Source organism: Apus apus, chromosome 7, assembly GCF_020740795.1.
Source record: "Apus apus isolate bApuApu2 chromosome 7, bApuApu2.pri.cur, whole genome shotgun sequence".
NCBI lineage: Eukaryota > Metazoa > Chordata > Aves > Apodiformes > Apodidae > Apus > Apus apus.
Genome location: NC_067288.1, coordinates 3,336,591 through 3,358,551, shown reverse-complemented (window position 1 = coordinate 3,358,551; position 21,961 = coordinate 3,336,591). Strand labels below are relative to the sequence as shown.

The window sequence follows — 21,961 nt, the reverse complement described above, 5'->3', positions numbered from 1 at the left end:
GACAGAATCTAGTTGGAGGTCTGTGACTAGTGGAGTCCCTCAGGGGTTGGTACTGGGACCAGTGCTGTTCAATGTTTTCATCAACGACCTGGATGAGGGAACAGAGTGTGCCTTCAGCAAATTTGCTGATGACACTAAACTGGGAGGAGTGGCTGACACACCAGAAGGCTGTGCTGCCATTCAGAGAGACCTAGACAGGCTGGAGAGTTGGGAGGGGATGAGGAACTTGATGAAATTCAACAAGGACAAGTGCAGAGTTTTGCATCTGGGGAAGAACAACCCCATGCACCAGTACAGGTTGGGGGCTGACCTGCTGGAGAGCAGTGTAGGAGAAAGGGACCTGGGGGTCCTGGTGGACAGAAGGATGACCATGAGCCAGCAATGTGCCCTTGTGGCCAAGAAGGCCAATGGATCCTGGGGTGCATTAGAAAGGGTGTGGTTAGTAGGTCAAGGGAGGTTCTCCTCCCCCTCTATTCTGCCTTGGTGAGGCCGCATCTGGAATATTGTGTCCAGTTCTGGGCCCCTCAGTTCCAGAAGGACAGGGAACTGCTTGAAAGAGTCCAGGGCAGAGCCACAAAGATGATGAAGGGAGTGGAACATCTCCCTTATAAGGAAAGGCTGAGGGAGCTGGGTCTCTTGAGCTTGGAGGACGCTGAGGGGCAACCTCATCAGTGTTTACAAATGTGTTAAGGGCAGTGTCAGGAGGACAGAGCCAGGCTTTGTTCAGTGATGTCCAGTGATAGGACAAGGGGCAATGGGTGCAAACTGGAGCACAGGAGGTTCCATGTGAGTATCAGGAAGAACTTATTTCCTGTGAGAGTGACAGAGCCCTGGGACAGGCTGCCCAGAGAGGCTGTGGAGTCTCCTTCACTGGAGACATTCCAACCCCCCTGGACACGTTCCTGTGTGATGTGCTCTGGGTGCCCCTGCTCTGGCAGGGGGGTTGGGCTGGATGATCTTTCCAGGTCCCTTCCAACCCCTGGGATTCTGTGATTCTGTGGTTCTGTGAAAGACAACCTGGTCAGCCTGTTTCTGGGACTCAAAAATATGACTCAGGGCATATGGGCAGGCTGGTCCCTCAGCTGGCAGGACTGAGCACATCTGTCCTGTGCCACCTCCTGGGAATAAGCACGCACAGCTGGGAAAGTCCTACCACAACTGCCATGTGGGATGCGGGGTGCCTGGTAGCTGGGTCCTCCACGATGAGAACAAAGTTTAGGCTGTGAAGGAGGACTTCTTCTGAAAAGAGAAGTCTCTGTCTGTTGGGTTGTTTTAATTACCTAAATTATGTCTGCTTTCTGGGGTCGTTTGGGTGCATTTGGAGGAGCTGTCCCACTCTACCCTGCCCAGCTCTGGCTGGCATCCCTGCAGGGCAGCAGGGCTCACTTTTGGGTAGAGGCAGCCCTCTGGCTTGGCTTTTCTCTCCATGTCTGCCTTCCCTGCTCTCTCTGCCAGGTTCACCTACACCCTGGGGGAAGGCATGTGGCTGCCACTGAGCAAGAGCTTTGTCATCCCACCAGCCGAGCTGGCCATCAACCCCTCAGCCAAGTGCAAGACTGACATGACAGTGATGGAGGACGCCGTGGAGGTCAGGTAGGTGCCGTGCTTGGGCAAGGGTGTTAAGGAGGTATTTCAGACCTTAAAGCACCTTCCAGTGCCTGAAGGGGCTCCAGGAAAGCTGGGGAGGGACTTTTTACAAGGGCATGGAGTGAGAGAGGATGAGCCAGAACCATTTCAGACTGCAAGAGGGGAGATTTAGGTGAGATCTTAGGAAGAAATTCTTCCCTGTGAGGGTGGTGAGACCCTGGCCCAGGCTGCCCAGAGAAGCTGTGGCTGCCCCATCCCTGGCAGTGTTGAAGGGCAGGTTGGATGGGGCTTGGGGCAACCTGCGCTGGTGGGAGATGTCCCTGCCCATGCAATGGAATTGGAACTAGATGAACTTTAAGGTCCCTTTCAACAAAAACGCTCTGAAATATCCTGGTCATGCATCCCTGGAGCGAGGGGGTGGACCCAAAGCATGCAGGGGTTGATGAGAGCAGGGACCCCACATTTTGCAGATGGGGATTAGTAGGTCGATTACCTTCCTTCTTTAGTGCTCTCATAATCTCAGTAGCTCTTGCATCCCTCTAAAAGAAAAGGCATCCCTTGGCTGCCATTCAGCTCGCTGTCAGCCTGCAGGAAACCTGAGCTCCACACAAACCCACACAGCAGCCGCGGTTGTCGATGCGTTTGCGTCGTCTTGTTGGAGCGGTGACACGTCTCCTCCTCCCTCCTCCTCACAGGGAAGAGCTGATGACCTCCTCCTCCTTCGACAGCCTGGAGGTCCTCCTTGACTCCTTTGGCCCGGTCCGTGACTGCTCCCGGGACAACGGGGGCTGCAGCAAGAACTTCCGCTGCATTTCGGACCGCAAGCTGGACTCGTCCGGCTGCGTGGTGCGTGGTACCCTGGGGACCTGCACGTCTCCCTCGGTGTGAGCAAGCAGGGGGAGGGCCAGAGGGGATGGGCTGAGCCCTTCCTCCCTTCCCACCACTTGGGGATGGAGGTTTTGGGGTTGGTTTTGCAACGGGAAGAGGTGTTTTCAGGCTGGCGTCTCCATCCCTCCCCTTGCTGCACGCGCGCACGAGGGAGCGAGAGCCCAGCCCCGTGCTGGCTCTGCAGAAAGCTCCACGTCACTCGTGCATGTCCCCCTGTCACCACTGCCACTTCTTTGCCATCTGGGCCCCGGAACAGAGACATTTGTGGGTCTGGGGTGTCCTGCTGCCACGCCACCAGAGCTGGAGGTGGCTCAGGCTGCGGTTTCCAAGATTTCTTCCTTGGGGGCTTCACCTCTCGCTTTCCCCACCCGCCACCAGTGCCCCACAGGACTGAGCCCCATGAAGGATGGCACTGGCTGCTTCGACCGTCACGTGGGTGTGGACTGCTCGGATGGCTTCAATGGGGGCTGTGAGCAGCTGTGCCTGCAGCAGATGGTCCCACTGCCTGAGGAGCCCCTGCTCTACAACATCCTCATGTTCTGCGGGTGAGTGACCCATCCCCGCTTCAGCCACGGGGACACCCCCAAGGTGCTGCTGTCCCTGTGCCATTGCCACCCTGAGCTCCTAGGGTTGGGAAGGGAGGGTCTCCTCTGCTCCCAGTGTCCCTGCTGGGGTGGCCTGATGGCCCCAATCCCCACCGGCGGGGGTTGTGGCTGATGGTGGACATCATGCTGGCTTCCCAGGTGCATCGAGGACTACAAGCTGAGCACGGATGGGCGGTCATGCCAGCTCATCTCGGAGTCATGCCCTGAGGCTGGGGACTGTGGGGAGCCCCGTGAGCTGCCCATGAACCAGACCCTCTTTGGGGAGATCTTCTATGGCTACAACAACCACTCCAAGGAGGTGGCTGCGGGGCAGGTGCTCAAAGGGACATTCAGGTGAGTTGGCGACATGGGGAGGTGACCCCAGCAGGGTCAGAGCTTGCCATCCTCTCCGAGGAGAAGTCATGGGAAGCAGCCTGGGGCTGGACCCTAGCAGTCTGCCTGGGCTGAGATTTGCAGGAGCTGGAGGGGTTGGTGGGGTGGGCACACCTGAGGCTTTTCATCGAGAGTAGACATCTTTGTAACCTGTGTCCAAAGGAAAGGCTTGATGCTGGGTGGCTCTCTGGGATGTGTCACTGGCTGCTGGGGACGATCCCAGGCAGTTCCCTCATCCTCCAGCCCTGCCTTCCTCTTCACTTCCAGGCAGAACAACTTTGCCCGGGGCCTGGAGCAGCAGCTGCCCGATGGGCTGGTGGTGGCCACGGTGCCCCTGGAGAACCAGTGCCAAGAGGAGCTCTCCGACCCCACACCTGACCCTGAGTTTCTCACTGGTGAGTGAGTCCAGCTCTCCCAACGGAGCAGCTGCTGGCATGCCTGGCTTTGGCACCTAACCCTCCCAGGGGACATATCTACTGTGGGACATACCTAGTCTGGCTTTAGCATCCCACGCTCACCTGCAGCAGCAGTCAGAGGAAGGCATTAAAGATGAAGGAGAGGCTGTAAATAGTAGTGTGGTGCAAAAGCAGAAGCATCCATTGGATATTGGGGATATTTGCAAAAAGGATTATTTTTTTATTATTATTCAAGGCAAAAAAAAAAGTTTTCCAAATCTCTGCTGCAACTGAGCCAAAATGTTTTGGTTTGTCCTGCTAGAGCATCGTGGGCCATGAGTGATGGGATTATGGATTCCTAGGCAACCCCCAAGGATTTGAATTCCTTCCACCAAGTTGCCAGCACCCCTAAAGAGCATCCTTTGTGTCCTCGGTGGTTGTTGCTGTTGGCTAAAATGACCAAGGAGCTACAGAATGAGGGACGTGGGTAGGAAGGTGTTTTGGAAGGTGCCTGCAGGGTGGTTTCATAGGAGACCTTGTGTGTTCTCTTTGTTTGGCAAAGCTTCATTTGGGGAGCAACCACGGGCTGGTTGCCCTGACAGGGTGCATGGCAATGGAGATGTGTGTGCAGGCAGGGAGGAGGGTGCCAGTGGGTCACCCCTGCAGCCATGGGGATGCTCAGTCTTGCCTGGAGAACATCTGCCCTCCTGATGGGGCTCTGCTGCCCTGAACACAGCTCCATGGATGGAAGGAGGGCACTGCCACCCGTCAGGTACAGTGGGACTGGGACTCTGCTGGCAATTATGCCAGGGAGGCAGGAGCCAGTAAATTATCCTATTCATTTCCCACGGCTCTGCTGGCTCTTCGTGGCTGATTAAGAGGAAAGGAAAAAAGAAAAAAAAAAGAGGAAAATAAGTGAAATTTTCTCTGCTTGTCAGCAGGCAGATCTGGATCTGGCTGTGAATACCCCAGAGGTAGAGCTGATGAGCAGGAAGGGCTGTTTTCACATAAACATTTTGCAGGGAAGAGGAAGGCTTTGAAGCTGTTGGTAGGAGCCAGCACCAAAGGGAGAGGCACTGGAAGGCAAAGGATCTCATCCAGCTCGTTCTCCACCTTCATTTCTTGTTGTGGAGCGGGGGACGCCCGTTCTTCTCCTCCTCCTGAGCTCCTGCTGGGTGGCTGTTCAGCAGGAGTTTGCCTCTTCACTGCCCAGCAGCGCTGGCATCCTGCTGCTGCACACCACAGGATGGGCTGGTCGCCAAACCCAGGGCCATGAGAACCCTGAAGTTGACTTGCTGGGGCTTTGTCTGGGCTTGGTGGCCTCTCTGTCCCTCTGCTCGTAGAAGCTGAGCTGCTCTGTGCCTTGAGCAGGACCAAGTGTCTCCCCAGCTCTGGTGTCTGTGAATTTCTGCCTCCCATGAGGCACAGTTAAATGGCTGGAGAACAGGATGTCTTTTCACAGAGTCATAGACTGGTTTGGATTGGAAGGAACCTTAAAGATCATCTAGTTCCAGTCCCTACACCATGGGCAGGGCCTCCTTCCACTAGACCAGGTTTCTTTGCCTGAAGAGGGAGGAACCCCAGGCCCTGCTCAGCTCCAGCATGGCCATAACGTCCCGAGGGGTCAGGAGCATCAGTAGATGTGGCTTCTCCCATACTTGTGTGTCCTGCTTGGCTCAGTCCTGGCTGAAGAGGACTCCAGAGCCTCTCCTTTGGCTGCACCTGGACACACGTGGCATGGTGGTGACCATTCCCAGGCCTGCAAACAGCTCATTAAAAAGTGCAGCTCTCATTAGTGAAGTAATTAGCATACCTGGGCATGTCTTGGGAGTGGGTGCCAGGAGGGAAGCAGGAGGGGATGAATGAGGAGGCTCATTATCTCTGGATGCAGAGCCCTGGACAGCAGGAGGAAATGAGCCCCTGTATCTTCCTTCAAAGCCATGATTTTAATTGCTGGGGAGCAGCTGACCCTCGCCTCCAAATGCCTCCCTGGAGGGGGTCATGATGTGTGTGCAGTCCTCCCACCAGCCCCTTCTCACTGCACTGGGCCCGGGCACAGCTGGAGGGGCTGTGACCACCCCAGTGTCCCCACAGTGAAGTGTCCCTGGGCAGCAGTGCTGAGCCCCCACATCCTCTCTCTGACAGGGATGGTGAACTTCAGCGAGGTGTCCGGGTATCCCCTCTTGCAGCACTGGAAGGTCCAGTCTGTCATGTACCATGTCCGGCTCAACCAGTTGACCATCTCCCAGTGTAAGTGTGCAGGACTGGGGGGGGGAAAGGAGGGGTGGTGAGAGGACATACAGCCTTCTTCTGGCAGGTGATGGGCTCAGAGGTTGGTTGCCCATCACAAGTGTGTAGGGAGGTGGCCAAGGGCTTGGGGGCCTCTGAGGTGTGAGCATCTCCTATCTCCTCCCCAGCCTTCAGCAACGCTCTCCACTCTCTGGATGGGGCCACCTCCCGGGGAGATTTCGTGGCCCTGCTGGACCAGTTTGGCAACCACTACATCCAGGAGGCAGTGTATGGCTTCGAGGAGTCCTGCTCCATCTGGTATCCCAACAGGCAGGTCCAGCGGCAGCTCTGGCTGGAATATGAGGACATCAGCAAAGGTAGGAGCCCTGCTTGTCCTCAGGATGGGTGCCCACAGCCACCCCATGGGAGCAGGAAGCTGGAGTTGCTTTTGGCAGAGCAGGGAAATTGCCCAGCCCTGTGTCCCACCTCATATTTGTATTTACACCCCTTCACTCACACCCTTTGAATCCAGCTCCCACAGACTGCAGTTAGTCTGGGCCAGAAAGGGACATAAATCCCTGCAGCCCCCAGGGAGATGAAAGATGAAGGCACTAATCCCACCAAGCTGTCCCACCTGATTCTGGACTTAACTGTTATTTGCCTTTAATCCTGTTCCTTCCATCCTTTGTCCCCACCCTATCTCCTCTCTTCCACTTACATCTTGTGGCCAGACTTTTTCCCCCCCTCTGATGTGCCTTCTTCTCCCAGGGCTCTCAGGGCTGGACATTTCATGGCTGACACCAGTAATCACAGAATCACCCTCTGGTTTGGGTTGGAAAGGACCTTAAAGATCATCTAGTTCCCATTCCCATACCATGGGCAGGGACACCTCCCACCGACCCGGGTTGCTCCAAGCCCCATCCAACCTGCCCTTCAACACTGCCAGGGATGGGGCAGCCACAGCTTCCCTGGGCAACCTGGGCCAGGCTCTCACCACCCTAACAGGGAAGAATTTCTTCCTAATGTCTCACCTAAATCTCCCCTTTTCCAGCTTAAAGCCATTCCCCCTTGTCCTATCATTACATGCCCCTGTAAAAAGCCCCTCCCCAGCTTTCCTGGAGCCCCTTCAGGCACTGGAAGCTGCTCTCAGGTCTCCCTGGAGCCTTCTCTTCTCCCAGCAGAACAACCCCAACTCTCCCAGCCTGTCTCCAGAGCAGAGCTGCTCCAGCCCTCTGAGCATCTTTGTTCCCTCCTCTGGACTCACTCCAACAGCTCCATGTCCTTCTGGTACTGGGAGCTCCAGAACTGGACACAGCCCTGCAGCTGGTACTGGAAGCTTCACCACGGTGCAGAGGGCAATGCCTGGTTGGGACACTAGCTTTCCAAAAGCCAGAGGCAGCCCAGAGCCTGCCTGGGCACCAGGGCCATGGCATCTCCTCACATGCTGGTTTTGCTGCCTGTGCTGGGGACGTTGGGTTGGATTTCTGCTGCTCTGGCTGTGCCTTGGCTGCAGGGGCAATTTTTTTCTCTCTGGTGCTCTTGCCTGGGAAAGATGCCTTTCTGGGAAAGGCCCGAGTCTGGATCCTGCAAGCTCAGCCCTCCTGGAGCCTGGACCTCTTCCCAAGGCTACCTGAGAGGGTACAGACCCCGTTGCTGGTTTTGCTGTGGGCTGACTCCAGATGGAGCACCTTTTAATGGCAAGCACTTTGGGTTGGTTGGTTTTTTTTTTGCTCCTGCAATTTCCTCCTCTTTGATTTTCCTGCTCGGAAGCTTTTCAGGTCTGGCAGCCTCTTTCCACCCACAATATCACATTGCAGTTTCTCTCTGGCACCTGCCACTTTCCCTCCTTCCCCCCCCTTTTTTTTTTGTTTGTTTGCAAACGTCAGGAGCTGGAGATCGATTGAGAAACTGCAAGAGACAAATCATTCCCCAGCTCCTCTGCCTTCCCTGCTAAGCAGCCACGCACAGCCAGCCCCAAACCATCCGTTCCCAGCAAGCTTGGGGGAGCAGAGCAACACTCTGATCTCCCCAGTTTTGGTGAGCAGCCTTGTTTTCTTCACAGGAGTCCCGAGAACTGGCCTGTTCCTCAGCAAACCCTTCAATAGGAGAAGGGTCTGGAGAACAGGTCTTCTGGGGAGTGGCTGAGGGAACTGGGGGTGTTCAGCCTGGAGGAAAGGAGGCTGAAGGGAGACCTCCTGGCTTCCAACAGCTGCCTGTAAGGAGGCTGGAGCAAGGGAGGGGTTGGTCTCTTCTCCCAAGTAACAAGTGATAGAACAAGAGGAAACAGCCTCAAGTTGTGCCAGGGGAGGTTTAGACTGGATATCAGGAACAATTCTTCACCCAGAGGGTTGTCAGGCCCTGGCACAGGCTGCCCAGGGCAGTGGTGGGGTCACCATCCCTGGAGGGATTTAAAAGCCCTGTAGATGTTGTGCTGAGGCACACGGTTTAGCAGTGGCCTTGGTGCAGTTAAGGGTTGGACTTGATGACCTTAACAATCTTTTCCAACCAGAACAATTCTATAGGTCAGAGGGTAAAGGAGCTGGCTGGGGATCTGTGGCCCCACTGAATGCTTCTGCTGCCATCTCACCATTCTCTTTTGCTTTATGATGCTGCTCTGTAAGATAAGGCTTAGGGAAAGACTTCATTCCCTTGCCTGGAGGCAGCTTTGGCCACCTCCATCACGTCCTAGGACAGGGTGAAGAGGCACTATCTAAAGGCAAATGCTCCCCAGTGTCCCTTCCTCTGCATAGGGACCAAGGGCAGGTGAGGTGGAAGGACTGAAGAGGGGCTTGGTGGTTTTGTAGGCATCTTGGGAGCTTTCTGGGCACTGTGAGGCACTGGCAAGTCCTCCCTGCTTATTCTGAGCTCTTCAGTTCCGCTGGCTGCAGACCTTTGGGCAGGGAGGGACCTAGTCATCATCATTGCTGTGCACCCTGCTCTGACACCTCGTCCTCTCTGGTCTCCAGCATGCTCTAGCACGTCAACTTCAGTGAGTGTCCTCGGGAGCTGAGGGAGTCAAGTGAAGAAATCAGCTGCAGGGCCAGGAGAGCTCTTCATGCAGAGCAGTTTGGCTGGGGGGGGCTTTGTCAGCGTGGGGTGGAAGTGCCCAGGCAGCTCCTTCATCATCCTCCAGCCGCATGAAGAAGGCTCCCTCTTGTGGGAACCTGCTGCAGTGGTGGCCCCAGCGCTGGGTGGAGGGCTGAGGCTGGGGAAGCTGCAGCACAGGGACACAAAAGCCATGATAAAGGCCAGGGTGGACTTTCCAGCTCTGATTGCTTCTCTGAAGACCAGTCGGGCATTTCATTCCAACAGCAGGGCAGCCTTGAGGGTACAGGGGGTCGGTCCTCAGGGCGTGGAGCCCCTCGAGTCTTCTTGCTGATGGCCTGGAGGCCACCCGGATGCCTTCTTCTTTTTCTCTCTTCCCCCCACCAAGGCAACTCCCCCTCGGATGAGTCGGAGGAACGGGAGCGGGACCCCAAGGTGCTGACCTTCCCCGAGTACATCGCCAGCCTCTCCGAGTCGGGCACCAAGCGCGTGGCGGCCGGCGTGCGGATGGAGTGCCAGAGCCGCGGGCGCTGCCCGTCCTCCTGCCCGCTCTGCCACCTCGCCTCTGCTTCCGACGGGCCGGCCGAGCCCATCCTGCTGGAGGTCACCAAAGCTGCCCCCATCTACGAGCTGGTTACCAACAACCAGACCCAGCGGGTGAGGAACTGCTGAGCGGGGGGCCCTGGGGTGGTGGCGGGGTCGGCAGCGGGGTGGTCTTCATAGAGTCATAGAATCATAGAATCTTAGGGGTTGGAAGGGACCTCGAAAGATCATCTAGTCCAACCCCTCCTGCCAGAGCAGGGTCACCTAGAGTACATCACATAGGAACGCATCCAGGTGGGTTTTGAATGTCTCCAGAGAAGGAGACTCCACAACCTCCCTGGGCAGCCTGTCCCAGGGCTCTGTCACTCTCACAGTAAAAAAATTTTTTTGGATATTCACCTTGAACCTCCTGTGCTCCAATTTCCACCCATTACCCCTTGTCCTATCACTGGTCATCACTGAGAAGAGCCTAACTCCATCTCCCTGACACTCACCCCTTACGTATTTGTAACCATTGATGAGGTCACCCCTCAGTCTCCTTTTCTCCAAACTAAAGAGACCCAGCTCCTTCAGCCTTTCCTCATCAGGGAGATGTTCCTCTCCCTTCATCATCTTTGTGGCTCTGCCCTGGACTCTTTCAAGCACTTCCCTGTCCTTCTTGAACTGAGGGGCCCAGAACTGGACACAATACTCCAGATGCGGCCTCACCAGGGCAGAATAGAGGGGGAGGAGAACCTCTCTTGACCGACTAACCACACCCTTTCTAATACACCCCAGGATGCCATTGGCCTTCTTGGCCACAAGGGCACATTGCTGGCTCATGGTCATCCTCCTGTCTTCCCAGGTGGCTTGTCTTGGTAGCCTCGTGGCAAGCCTTGCTCCTGCAGGGTTGGGTGGACTGAGCGCTGGCTTGAGTGGCAGCAGGATGAGAGCTCACCTGCCTGGGGCTTCACCCCCTTCTCCTCTCTCCCAGCTCTTGCAGGAGGCCACCATGAGCTCACTGTGGTGCTCGGGCAGCGGGGACGTGATCGAGGATTGGTGCCGCTGCGACTCCAGCGCCTTCGGGGCGGACGGGCTGCCCACCTGCGCGCCTCTCCCACACCCCATGTAGGTCTCCACGCCTGCCCAGCCTGCCTTCTTGGTGTGGTGGGTCTGGGAGGAGGCAGGGATGGGCAACAGCGTGGTGGCAGGAGGTGCTGGGGCTGCGGTGGCTTGATGGGACAGGTTTGCAAGCGGATGGGGGGACCTGGAGATCGGGTAGAGGATGCAGCGGTGCGGTGTGCTTTCTAAATTCAGCTGAGGATTGGAGAGCTGGTTTTGAATCCATCCTGGTGGAGCATTCCCAGGGACCAGCATGCCCAGAGCCAGGTGGGGTAGCAGAGACTGAGTCACTTCTGTCTGGACCTTGCTTTCACCCATGGGTCAATGGCTCTGAAGCCCTTTTGCTGTGAGATGGTCAGGCAAAAATGTCCCTAGGTGGTACTTCCCAGAAACCAAGCCATTTCTTGTGTGCTTGCACATGGTCTGCTCAGGAGAGTGAGTGGCACTCATGACCATAGGCAGGACACTCATGCCACCTTCTGCACCACCCATGGGGACCAGCTGGACGGGTTGTCCTCAGCAGCTCCCCCACACCTCAGCCTGGTGGGTTTGCTTACTTTTTTTATGGCACAGAGGAGCAGCAAGGTGGGGATAGACACGGGTGAGGGTGAGCAAGGGCAGGCAGTGGGGGTGGCTGGTGGGCCTTGCCCTCCTGAGATACTGACTGGCTGGCATTGTCCCCCCCCAGCCTGCGGCTCTCCACCGTTCACGAGCCCAGCAGCACCCTGGTGGTGCTGGAGTGGGGGCACTCAGAGCCCCCCATCGGGGTGCAGATTGTTGACTACCTGCTCCGTCAAGAGAAGGTGACTGACAGGATGGACCACTCCAAGGTGGAGACCGGTGAGTGGGGTTCTCTCTGGGGAGGGTGGGATGGAGGTGTTGGAGGAGACCGTCTGTTCCCCCTCTTTGCAAGGAGATGCTGCAACTTGTCCAGTGTCCTGTGGAAAAGAGCAGCTCCTTTCCTGCCCGCCACACTGCAGAGGTGGCAGCTCCACACCGCGGTGATGACCCTTGTTGGAAAAGCAACATGTCCATCAGCCTCCTGTGTGAGCCTTGGTCGCCCCGGGCACCAGGCACAGACCTCAGTGGTTCTCCACAGCCCCAGGGGCACCTCCTGTGTCCTCTCCTGTGGCACGTCCTCCCCTCTCTCCCTAGAGACGGTGCTGAGCTTCGTGGACGACATCATCTCCGGTGCCAAGTCACCCTGTGCCATGCCTGCCCAAGTGCCCGACAGGTTGTCCTCCACCATCTCCCTCATTGTTCGCTGCCTGGAGCCTGACACCACCTACATGTGAGTCACCTCCCCCGTGCCATGCCCGTGGCCGTGCTGTCACCCTGAGCGTGGTGCCACATTCATGTGAGGGCTTGGGAGTCCAGAGCTTCACCTTTTCCATTCTTGGCCAGGTTCACCCTCTGGGGAGTCGATAATACGGGAAGACGCTCCAGGTCCAGTGATGTGACTGTCAAGACTCCCTGCCCAGTGGTGGATGATGTGAAAGCTCAAGGTGAGATGGAGCAAACTGCTGGGCTGTGACACTTGAGGGCCAGAAACAGGGAGTTCTCCCTTCCAGCAGGTCCCCACACGCATCCTGTGTCCTGGCTGTAACGTCTTCTCCACCCATGGTGGCCACGTGGTGTTGAGGGTTGGGGTGGCAGGTTGTGGGAGGCACACATTGTCCCCACATACAAATGCAGAGGAACTCTGTGCTAGTGGGAGGATGAAGGGGAAGCGGGCAGTTGGGACACACCCAAATAGCCAAGAAGACCTGTGTGCCCTGCCCAGAGAGCAACTGATGGTGTAGGTGGTGCCAGTGCTGAAGAAACCCCAGTTGGGTGCCTTCCCATAAATAGATGGCATTTCACTGACAGTGCCTGGTGACACCACCCATTTCTTTTCCTAATTGGGCCAAACTACAGGAACCTAACCCGGTCTGAGCCTGAGGAATGCCATCTACTCTCTTGATCCTATGTTGGGACCTTGTCTTGATGTGACATCAGTCATAACTCAGGGGACAAGTCTTGGCTCTGCTCTTGGTTTCCCTAGAGCTGAGCTTGGGACCGGTGGGCTTTGTTCATGCCTTTCCTTCCACCCCTCTGAATACCCACTGTCCTTTTGTCCAGAAATAGCAGACAAGATCTACAACCTCTTCAATGGCTACACCAGTGGCAAGGAGCAGCAAACAGCCTACAACACCCTGCTGGACCTGGGTTCCCCCAGCCTGCATCGAGTCCTTTACCACTACAACCAGCACTATGAGAGCTTTGGGGAGTTCACCTGGCGCTGTGAAGACGAGCTGGGGCCCAGGTAGGATTGGGGAGCTGGCTTGGCAAGGCCTTACCTACCAACAGGCTGACCTCTCGTAGATGTTGGTCCTCAGGACAAAGGCTCTCTGGCAAATCTCGTTAACTTCTTTGATGATAGAGCTCTGAGTCTCACAGTAGGCTTCCTGTTTGGCTGGGTGCTGTGTGTGTGTGTTTGGGGTCCAGCCACCTCCCTTGAAGGACCATAAACGTAGGACAAGGTTTGTTGGATCATCACCAACCCATCATCCTTGTCCATCCTGCCAGCCCTATCCTGTCTCTGGAGTTTTGCTTAGTCTGTTCATGCCAAGGCGGGTGGGAAAGTGATGGGTTTCTCCTTTCTCCTCAGTAGCTGCTGCCACAGGCAGAAGGTCCTGGAAGAACAGAGTACCTTTGAGAACTGGAGATTGTTGTGGGTGGGAAGGGGAGGGAGTATGGTCAGAGCATGTTGAGGGGTCCTGGGCATTCCAGAGGAGAGATACCAAGCTGGTGAAGGGTCTAGAGAACAAGTTGTATGAAGAGCAGCTGAGGGAACAGGAGTTGTTTAGTTTGAAGAAGAGGAGGCTGAGGGGAGACCTCATTGCCCTCTACAACTACCTGAAAAGAGGTTGTAGGGAGGTGGGTCTTGGCCTCTTCTCCCAAGTGAATAATGACAGGATGAGAAGAAATGGCCTGAAGTTGTGGCAGGGGAGGATTAGATTGGACATTAGGAAGAATTTTTATACTGAAAGAGTGGTCAGGCACTGGAACAGCCTGTCCAGAGAGGTGGTCACCATCCTTGGAGGTATTCAAGAAACGTGTAGATGTGGCACTTCAGGGCCTGCTCTAGTGGTTGAGGTTTTTTGGGTTTTTTTTTTTGGTGGAGTGCGTGTGGTGTTTGTTTGGGTTTTTTTTGGTGGGTCTTTTTTGTGCTGATGGTTGGACTCGGTGACCTCAGAGGTCTTTTCCAACCATGACAATTCTGTGATTCTTTGATTGGTGAAGGGAAGAAGGTACAAGGAGGTGGTGGTACCTTCTAGCCTGGTGGAGAAGGTTACACAGAAGAGCTTGATTGTGGGAGCTGCTCAATGAAGTGCATGCAAACACATACCTGGGCTCGACTGTGCCATGCCAAGGTCAGGCTTTGCCTTTCTTCTTCTCCTGGGCTTTGGTTTGGCTTGAATGCATCTTTGCGTGTGGGGCTCCCTGTCACTTGTGGTCCAAAGCAGGCAGTGGATTCACCTTGGCCCTGAATTGCACGTGTTCCCTTCTTTTGGTCCATGTTTGTGGTTGTGTGGGCTGATCTGAGGGACACAATTAACGTTTGGTGTCCAGGCAGTGCCAAGCTACCATGGCAGGTTATAGAGGAGGTTGCCCTGTTCCCTTCCAGGCTGAGACAGTCCCTTCGTGCCTCAGTGAGCACCATGTCCTGTCTCAGGGCTTCTTCAGGTCACTCCAGCCCCTTCAGCTGTCTGGGGATGGGCCCCTCCCTGTTCCAGGCTTGTGGAAGGAGCCAGATGTGCCCTTCATCCCCGTGTCCTTTGATGTCTGCTTTTGTCTGTGTGCTTTCCCAGTAATGTGGGTGTTTCCAGTCAGTTGAGCAAGCTGGGCTGGGAGGTTGTGTGGGCTGCAGTGGTGTTTCATAGTGTCTGGCCTTCAGAGAACTGGAGCCTTGAGCCCATATGGAAACTGGGATTCCTTCAAACACATGCCAGCCACAGCCCCGGTCTATGAAGCTGATGGCTTTCACCTTACCCCCTGTCCCACACCTCCTCTTGCTGCACTCACCACTGTCTTCCAGCCCTGCTTCTCCAGCTGGTCACTTGTGGGTTTCTAGCAGAGGACTGGAGATCCTCCGTGTGCCTTCTCTGTCCTCCAGACCTCTGCTAAGTGGTCAGAAAAACACAGCAGGCAGCTGTCTTGCACTTTGTGTCTTAGGCATATCTCCCAGTTCAGCTTTGGTGGGAAACTCTCAAGAGATCCTCCACTTCCTGGGGCAAAGCTGGGGTCTCTTCTCTTCCTCCAGCTCCCATTTATGTCCTAAGAGCTTCAATTATGTCCTAAGAGCTTCAGACTCTCAGTGGTGACATCCCACCATGTGTAGGCTTGTTGCTGAGGCTCCCACCAGCTCCTCTGCCCGGGCTTGCTTCATTCCCACGGCCCCGGTTGGGGTCGGCGGGCTTGGGTTTTGGCCTCATCTCTGTCTCGAGCCCAGCTGTGATGATGTCACTCTGTGAAACCCAGCCCTGGTCTGCACAGACCGTCTCACATCTGCTGCGGTGGTTGGCGTGAGGAGCACACGGCATTCCCTGCGTGACAGGCCAGAGCCATCACACAACCTCTGCCACCACGGAGCCTGAGTGTTGCCGTCACTGCTCGTGGCCTCAGCCAGGGGACCCAGGACCTTCTCCTCCAGCCCCAGCTGTGCCTTGGGCATAGAGCAGCCAGAAATGCCACTGAGCTGCCCAGATGTGTCTGTTTGCTGCCTGAACGTACCAGCCAGGGGGTGAATTCCACCATCTGGGAAGGCTGGAGCGCGTGGGGTGACGCGAGCTGCTGATGAAGTGTTTGCAGCTCCCGCTTCTTGGAAAGAGACGTTCAGGCAGCTGCAGAGGGCTCTGGTGATGGCAAACCTTCGAAAGCAGACCTGTGTGATTGCCAGCATCTAGACTGGTGGTGACAGGAGAAATCACTTGCAGATGACATGCTTTAGCCAGCAGACAGAGTGTGTGTGTTTGACTGATGCTGATGCTCCTTTGAAGTCCTGGCTGTGGACCCAGGCGACTGACTCCACCGTGTCCATCTGACACGGCCCGGATTTAGCAACCCAGGAAGGTTAGAACTGGACCCCCTTGCTTTCCAAACTCCTCTGAAGGAGAGGAGCCTGGGTGCAGCTGGGTCCAAAATTCCTGTATGTGTCACCACTCAGACTGGGCAGCTCAGGGAGATTCAAACTGAACCCCCTTGCTTTGTAGACTCCTTCTCAGAGAGGACCCCGGGTGTGGCTGGGTCCAAAATCCTCCTCTCAGACCTGGTCTTTTCCCAGAGGAGTAACTTTAATCTGCTGAAGGTGGATTCATCCAGAACCTCCTCTCCCTCTGTCACCCGACCTTCTCTCCTGGCTTCCTTGGTGGGTTGCAGCTCTTTACCAAACGTGACTTGTCTTTCCTTGTTTGACTCTGCAACTGAGAGGTGCAAAATGCTCACTGCACAGAGCTGGGGAGCTCCGATGCACCCCGTGCTCCCTCAGAGCTGTTTATGGATCAAAATGAGGCTGTCCTCCTCAGAATGGTCCTTCTAGATTGCCCACTGTCCTCTGGGACACATTTACTAAAAGGTTACTAGACTTGACAGACTACATGAAAAGCAGCGTCTGCTCCACTCTCGTGAGATAGTCCCTGCAGGGCTGTGTCCACTTTTGGAGCCCCCAGCACAAGAAGGACCTGGAGCTGTTGGAGTGAGTCCAGAGGAAGCCACGCAGATGCACAGAGGGTTGGAGCACCTCTGCTGTGAAGACAGGCTGAGAGAGCTGGGGTTGTTCAGCGTGGAGAAAAGAAGACTCCAGGGAGACCTTGGAGCACCTTGCAGTGCCTGAAGGGGCTCCAGGAAAGCTGGGGAGGGGCTTTTTACAAGGGCATGGAGTGAGAGGACAAGGGGGAATGGCTTTAAACTGAAAATGGGGAGATTTAGGTGAGACATTAGGAAGAAATTCTTTGCTGTGAGGCTGGTGAGACCCTGGCCCAGGTTGCCCAGAGAAGCTGTGGCTGCCCCATCCCTGGCAGTGTTGAAGGGCAGGTTGGATGGGGCTTGGAGCAGCCTGGTCTGGTGGGAGGTGTCCCTGCCCATGCAGGGGGGTTGGAACTAGATGATCTTTGAAGTCCCTTCCAACCCAAACCAGAGGGGATTCTGTGATTCCTTTACTTCTTCCGGGCAGTCCTGCTCCCATGCTGGTTTGGGCAGCCAGTGCCTACAACACCCCCTGCTCCCCTCTGCATCTTCCATGCATTTTGGAGTGCAGCTTTAAGCTGCTCTGTGCACACTTGTGTTCAGCAACGTCTCCACGTGCTGGTCCCCAAAACCACACCTTTCATCTCCATCACATCCCACTCAGCCACGTGCTAGCAAGGGAGCAATGTTCCCAGCATGCCCACCTTTTCCCTGCCCTGCCATATCCGTGGAGGTGTCCCACATCAAGCCATGGGTGACCAGCACAGTTCTCAGACATGCCACACATACGTTTCATGGAGAGGACACTTGTGGTGACACTGCCCTGGGCTAGCCTTGCACCTCCTGCCTGATACCTTCTAGCATGTCTCCCCACTGCCTGCAGTGCTGTTGGCTCCCACTTTCCCCTCCTGTTAGGTTTGGGGTTCAGTAGCTGCAGCAGTGACTGGTGATGCCATTTGAGTTGTCCCTGTCCTTCCCAAGGGGTGTTGTGGGTTTCACAGCCGCCCCTGTCACCGTCCCCTCACTCACCCCTCAACAGACTTGACCTTCTGGAGAGGATGATGCAGGGTGGAAGAAGAAAGGGGGAGCAGGGCAGGGAAGTGTAAGGCAAGTCACAAGACCGATGCAGAAGGTCCAGCACCACCCTGGTAGTGTGGCCACCTCTGACCCAGGGCAGGGGCTGCTCCTGCACACGTTTAGACTTGCAGCGCTCGCCGTGGGGCCGCCGTGTCCCCACAGCCCCACCGTCTCTTCTCATCCCAGCAGGGTTGGGCTCTGCTCGGCCACTCTCCACCCTGCCCGACTCTTGCCTTGTCTCTTCTCCACCCAGGTGCTGCCGCGGCGCCCTTAACCCTCTTTGCTTTTCTCTCCTCCTTCGCCCCTCCCGCCGTCCCCCCCCACCCCGTGGTGTCTCCGTTGGTGTCTCCTCGCTGTCCTCGGCATCTCACCCTCCCTGCAGGAAAGCTGGCCTCATCCTCTCGCAGCTGGGGGACCTCAGCAGCTGGTGCCACGGCCTCCTGCAAGAGCCCAAGATCGGCCTCCAGCGCTCGTCCCTCAAGTACCTCGCCTGCCGCTACAGCGAGATCAAACCCTACGGGCTCGACTGGTCGGAGCTGGGCCGGGACCTGAAGAAGACGTGCGAGGAGCAGACTCTCAGCATCCTGTACAATGACTACGGTGACAAGGACTACTGAGGGCTGTGCACCCCCTGCTCTCTCCACGGGTGTTTCTTGAGGGTTTTGTACACGGACTCCGGGGAGGGAGGGTGTTGCTGACGTTGCTGGAGGCAAAAAATTCCCACCGAGGAGCGAAACCAGCTGCTCCGGGCAGGACTGACTCAGTGTTAGCTTCTTCTTCGACTCGGCCAAAAGCCTTTCTAGTTAGAAGTCTTGTGGGACCCAGTTTTCTTGGTTTTGGTTTTTTTATCTTCATTTTGCCAAGAGGTTCCTCAGCTCATGGACCTGGGTGAAGCGGTGGAGAGGGCGGGTTGGGAGGACACGGCCCCCCCCCCCCTTCACCTGCCTCCGTCGTTGCCCTGACTGTGGGGACGTGGGTCACGGGAGAAACACGGGGACACAGCCACGAGGAGAGAGCAGGTGATGCAGGTTGGGAAAAGAGGCAGGGCGTGAAGGTTGGGTTGAGATGCCAGTGGTTTCGGCTGAGCAAAACAGCCACGAGGACCTGGGTGGGTTTATTTTCACAACTGTAAAGCATGAGGTCTGGGTGAGACCTGGCTGAGTGATGGTGCCACTGCAGGGCGGAGTTGGAGCAAGGAGAGAGGGGCTAGGTGACCCCATCTCCTCAGGTTCTCCTGCGAGGGGCACAGCCCATGTTTGCCCCAAGATGCAGAGTCCTTCAGAACGAAGGCAGCTTGGCCTCAGGTCAGCTGGACACCCCGACCTTCCTGTAGGACCAAATTCCTAGGAAGTCGACTTAAAAATCTCTTCCATTATGTTTTTGGGGTTTTTTTTTACCCTCTATAATAAAGACTTGGAGGCAATGGCACAGGAGGCAATGCCAGAAGACTGCTGAGGATAGCCCCAGCCAAGACAGCAGCACCCAGACAGCTCAGCCAAGGCTGTCTTCTTCACTGGCCATCCTGCAGCTGTGGCACAGTCCAGGCTCTGGCTGGTCCCCCAGGTCCTGGTCCTGGAGAGGGCTCGGTGACGTGGTGTGATGGGCAGGCATCTGGGGATGTTGCTTGCCTGTGCTCAGGCTGACATCTGCAGCTCTCATCCATGAGTCTTTATTAAAGCAGAGAACTGGGGTTGTCCCGGGACACTGGGCTCAGTTCAGAGCAAGCTGTTCTCCAAAGCCCTGTTACCACTGATGGTGCTGGAGGCAGCAAACAGCTTCTTTTTAACCTCAGCTTCCAGCCTGGTTTGCAGAGGAGGCATCTCTGGACTTGCCAGCTGGGCACTTCTTGATCTGGACAAGCCAGGAGCCCTTCAATGTGGTTTTTATGATGCCTTTTCAGAGAGAAATTTCCTTTTTGTTGTTGTTGGTTTGGTGGGTTTTTTTTCCCCAGCCTTGGCAGGAGCAATCTTCAGCCTGTCTGTTATGATTTTCTGCCTTGTTCCTTCTGCCACCTGCCAAGGTCAAGGCTCCAACATGAGCAAGGTGATGAGGAGGAGGCTCAGAATCTTCCTGCAGGACCACACAGTGCTTTGTTCTTCCCTTCTTACAGGCAGGCTTCTCCTCCAGGGACATCTGGCCTGGCCCAGGGAGCTGCTGGGACACAGAGGCATTTCTGTAACCAGTGTGTGTGGTTTAGGGGTGTTTGGGCAAACACTTATTCCTTGCAAGAAGGATTGTCTGCTGGATCCTTTGTGGCTTCTTGTCACATTATTTTTGAATGTGCCTGATACTGCTGAAGGCTCAGACCAAGCCCAGTGCCATCTCCACGTGCAGGTAGGCATGGGCAGGTGATCTGTCCCTGGCAGTGCTGAAGGGCAGGTTGGATGGGGCTTGGAACAACCTGGTCTGCTGGGAGGTGTCCCTGCCCATGCAGGTGGGGTCAGAACTAGATGCTCTTTAAGGTCCCTTCCAAGCCATAGCATTCTGTGATGGTGATGATCCACACTGAGCCATTCCTCCTTTTCACGTTAGCCACTGGCAGCCTTGGCCAAGGGGCTTTGGTTTATCCTTTTCCTTCTCCCAGCAGATGCTGAACTCAACTTCCAGCCAGGCAACCATCCAGGGATGGACACAGGGCACCTCCACTCAGCCCCTCGGAGGGATACTTGGACAAGGGCTGCTCTGGCCCAGGCACAAGCTGGTTGCTCACCAAGTCATACCACTGATGTGGCCTTTCTACAGAGCACAGACTGTTTTCCTGAGGGTACCAGACTCTCTCTTTCCTTGCTCACTGGGTGCAGCACCAGGGATGGGAGCACTGAAGCCTTCCAGCCACTGCTGCTGGGAAAAACTCCCACACCCAGGATGTTCACACCCACCGGGGGTCACTTCTTTCATCCAGCCCCAAGGTTTGCCCTGGGGCTCTGCAGATGTTATCATTCTGCTTCTGTGCTCACCATTTCAAAGCCTGGTCAACCAAAACCCTGCAGCAGCAGCAGCAGCAGCCAGCTGAGCTGGACTCTGTTCCCCCAGCTTCCTCATGGCCTGGGAGATGGACCATTGGGAGGGTGAGGGAAAGCCACCCATCCAAGGTCCTTGGATGGCACCTTTGCACAGCTGGACAGGACTCAGTGTCCCCAACCCGTGACAGACCACACAGTGGGCTGGTGGGGCTCTGTTCCACATGGTTGTTTGCTGCACCTGCTGTGCCAGCAGGATCTGCCATCTGCTGGTCTGTGGTCACGAAGACCCTGCCTTTGTCAAGGTTTCCCATCTAGATCCTTCGGCTTTGCAACTCAGAATTTTGCCCAGACTTGGATTTTCTTGCCCAAATCCTTCAAATGAGACGTGAGCCCATCTCCAACAAACCCTCAGACTGGAGTGGGGGGTTGCACCAGACCTGGCCTTGGTGAGATGTGTTGCAAGGGGCTGGCTCACTGGGCACGGGCCAGCCTGAGGTGTTCCCCTCTCTGGCAGGGCTGACCCTCTGCTGCAGGGTCCTGCTCTGGGCTCTGCACAGTATTGTCTCTCCTAGTTTTTCCCATGCTGCCAACCACACAAAAGCTGGAGAAGACACCATTTTCCATCCATTTCTGCAACCCCCCTCTCCTCCCTGCCCTCTCTTCTTTTTTCATTTCTAGATCAACGAGCGATCATTCACCTGAGATGAACCTCTGGGTACTTTTTTTGTTCCTTTCCTTTACTGCACCTGTATCCCCTGTTAATACCTTTTACTTGTCGTGGAGTTATTTAACAGATAAAGATGTTTAAGTCCTTTTCTTTACAAAGATGGAGACACTTCATGTCCCTTGATGTTCTATTAAAACTCTAATGTGATGTTTTATTACTGTAGGCTGAAAGTAGGGTGCTTTAGGGTGAGAGAGCCACGTGGCAAGAAACACAAAACCCTTCCAGATTACATAAATAAATTTTAAAAAGTTAAAAAAAAAAAAAAAGAGGTTTTAAACAACAGCAACAACCACCAAAAAAAAAATAAATATGAATCATTGTAACATTATGTAAAACTCCAGATGATAATTTAACCGACTATTAAATGGAGCTGTTAGTAATCTCTGGCTCTGGCAAACTGGAGTGTTTGTTTATAGTTTTGGTCCCCTTGTTGTCATCTTTTGGATTAAACACTCCCAGCCTTGGAGCTCGGGTGCATCTTCACATGAGATTTTAAAAAAAAAAACCCCACGAAGTCCTTTTATTCTGTGTGGTTTTTAGTACGCAAGGTGGATGGGATGATGGGGTGTGCTGGTCAGCCCCCTGCTGAGAACTGCCTGGTCCACCTGGCAGAGTTTTGAGGAGCATGGTGAATGTTAATGGGTAGGAATGATGGGAAAATCAGTGCCTGAGCAGAGGTGAGATCTGCCAAGGCAGCCTGGC

General features: G+C 55.4%; 1 protein-coding gene across 2 annotated transcripts in view; it reads left to right on the top strand.

Moving 5' to 3' along the window:
• ASTN1 (astrotactin 1) overlaps window positions 1–21,643 on the top strand; it is a 59,984-nt gene extending 38,341 nt beyond the window's left edge. The window contains exons 10-24 of one of the 2 annotated variants that reach the window (XR_007890045.1): window positions 1,456–1,593; window positions 2,283–2,433; window positions 2,854–3,020; window positions 3,219–3,413; window positions 3,720–3,847; window positions 5,993–6,097; window positions 6,265–6,453; window positions 9,510–9,778; window positions 10,638–10,771; window positions 11,454–11,605; window positions 11,921–12,056; window positions 12,170–12,270; window positions 12,887–13,070; window positions 17,952–18,588; window positions 20,157–21,643. Coding sequence is in view for 1 of the 2 variants with exons in the window: in XM_051625029.1 (XP_051480989.1) it covers window positions 1,456–1,593; window positions 2,283–2,433; window positions 2,854–3,020; window positions 3,219–3,413; window positions 3,720–3,847; window positions 5,993–6,097; window positions 6,265–6,453; window positions 9,510–9,778; window positions 10,638–10,771; window positions 11,454–11,605; window positions 11,921–12,056; window positions 12,170–12,270; window positions 12,887–13,070; window positions 17,952–18,186 (2,284 nt within the window). In the remaining variant the exon portion in view is untranslated. Of the gene's footprint in view, window positions 1–1,455; window positions 1,594–2,282; window positions 2,434–2,853; window positions 3,021–3,218; window positions 3,414–3,719; window positions 3,848–5,992; window positions 6,098–6,264; window positions 6,454–9,509; window positions 9,779–10,637; window positions 10,772–11,453; window positions 11,606–11,920; window positions 12,057–12,169; window positions 12,271–12,886; window positions 13,071–17,951 lie in introns of both variants that reach the window. The other variant, XM_051625029.1, reaches the window with a different exon arrangement.
• The last annotated feature ends 318 nt before the right edge of the window (window positions 21,644–21,961 follow it).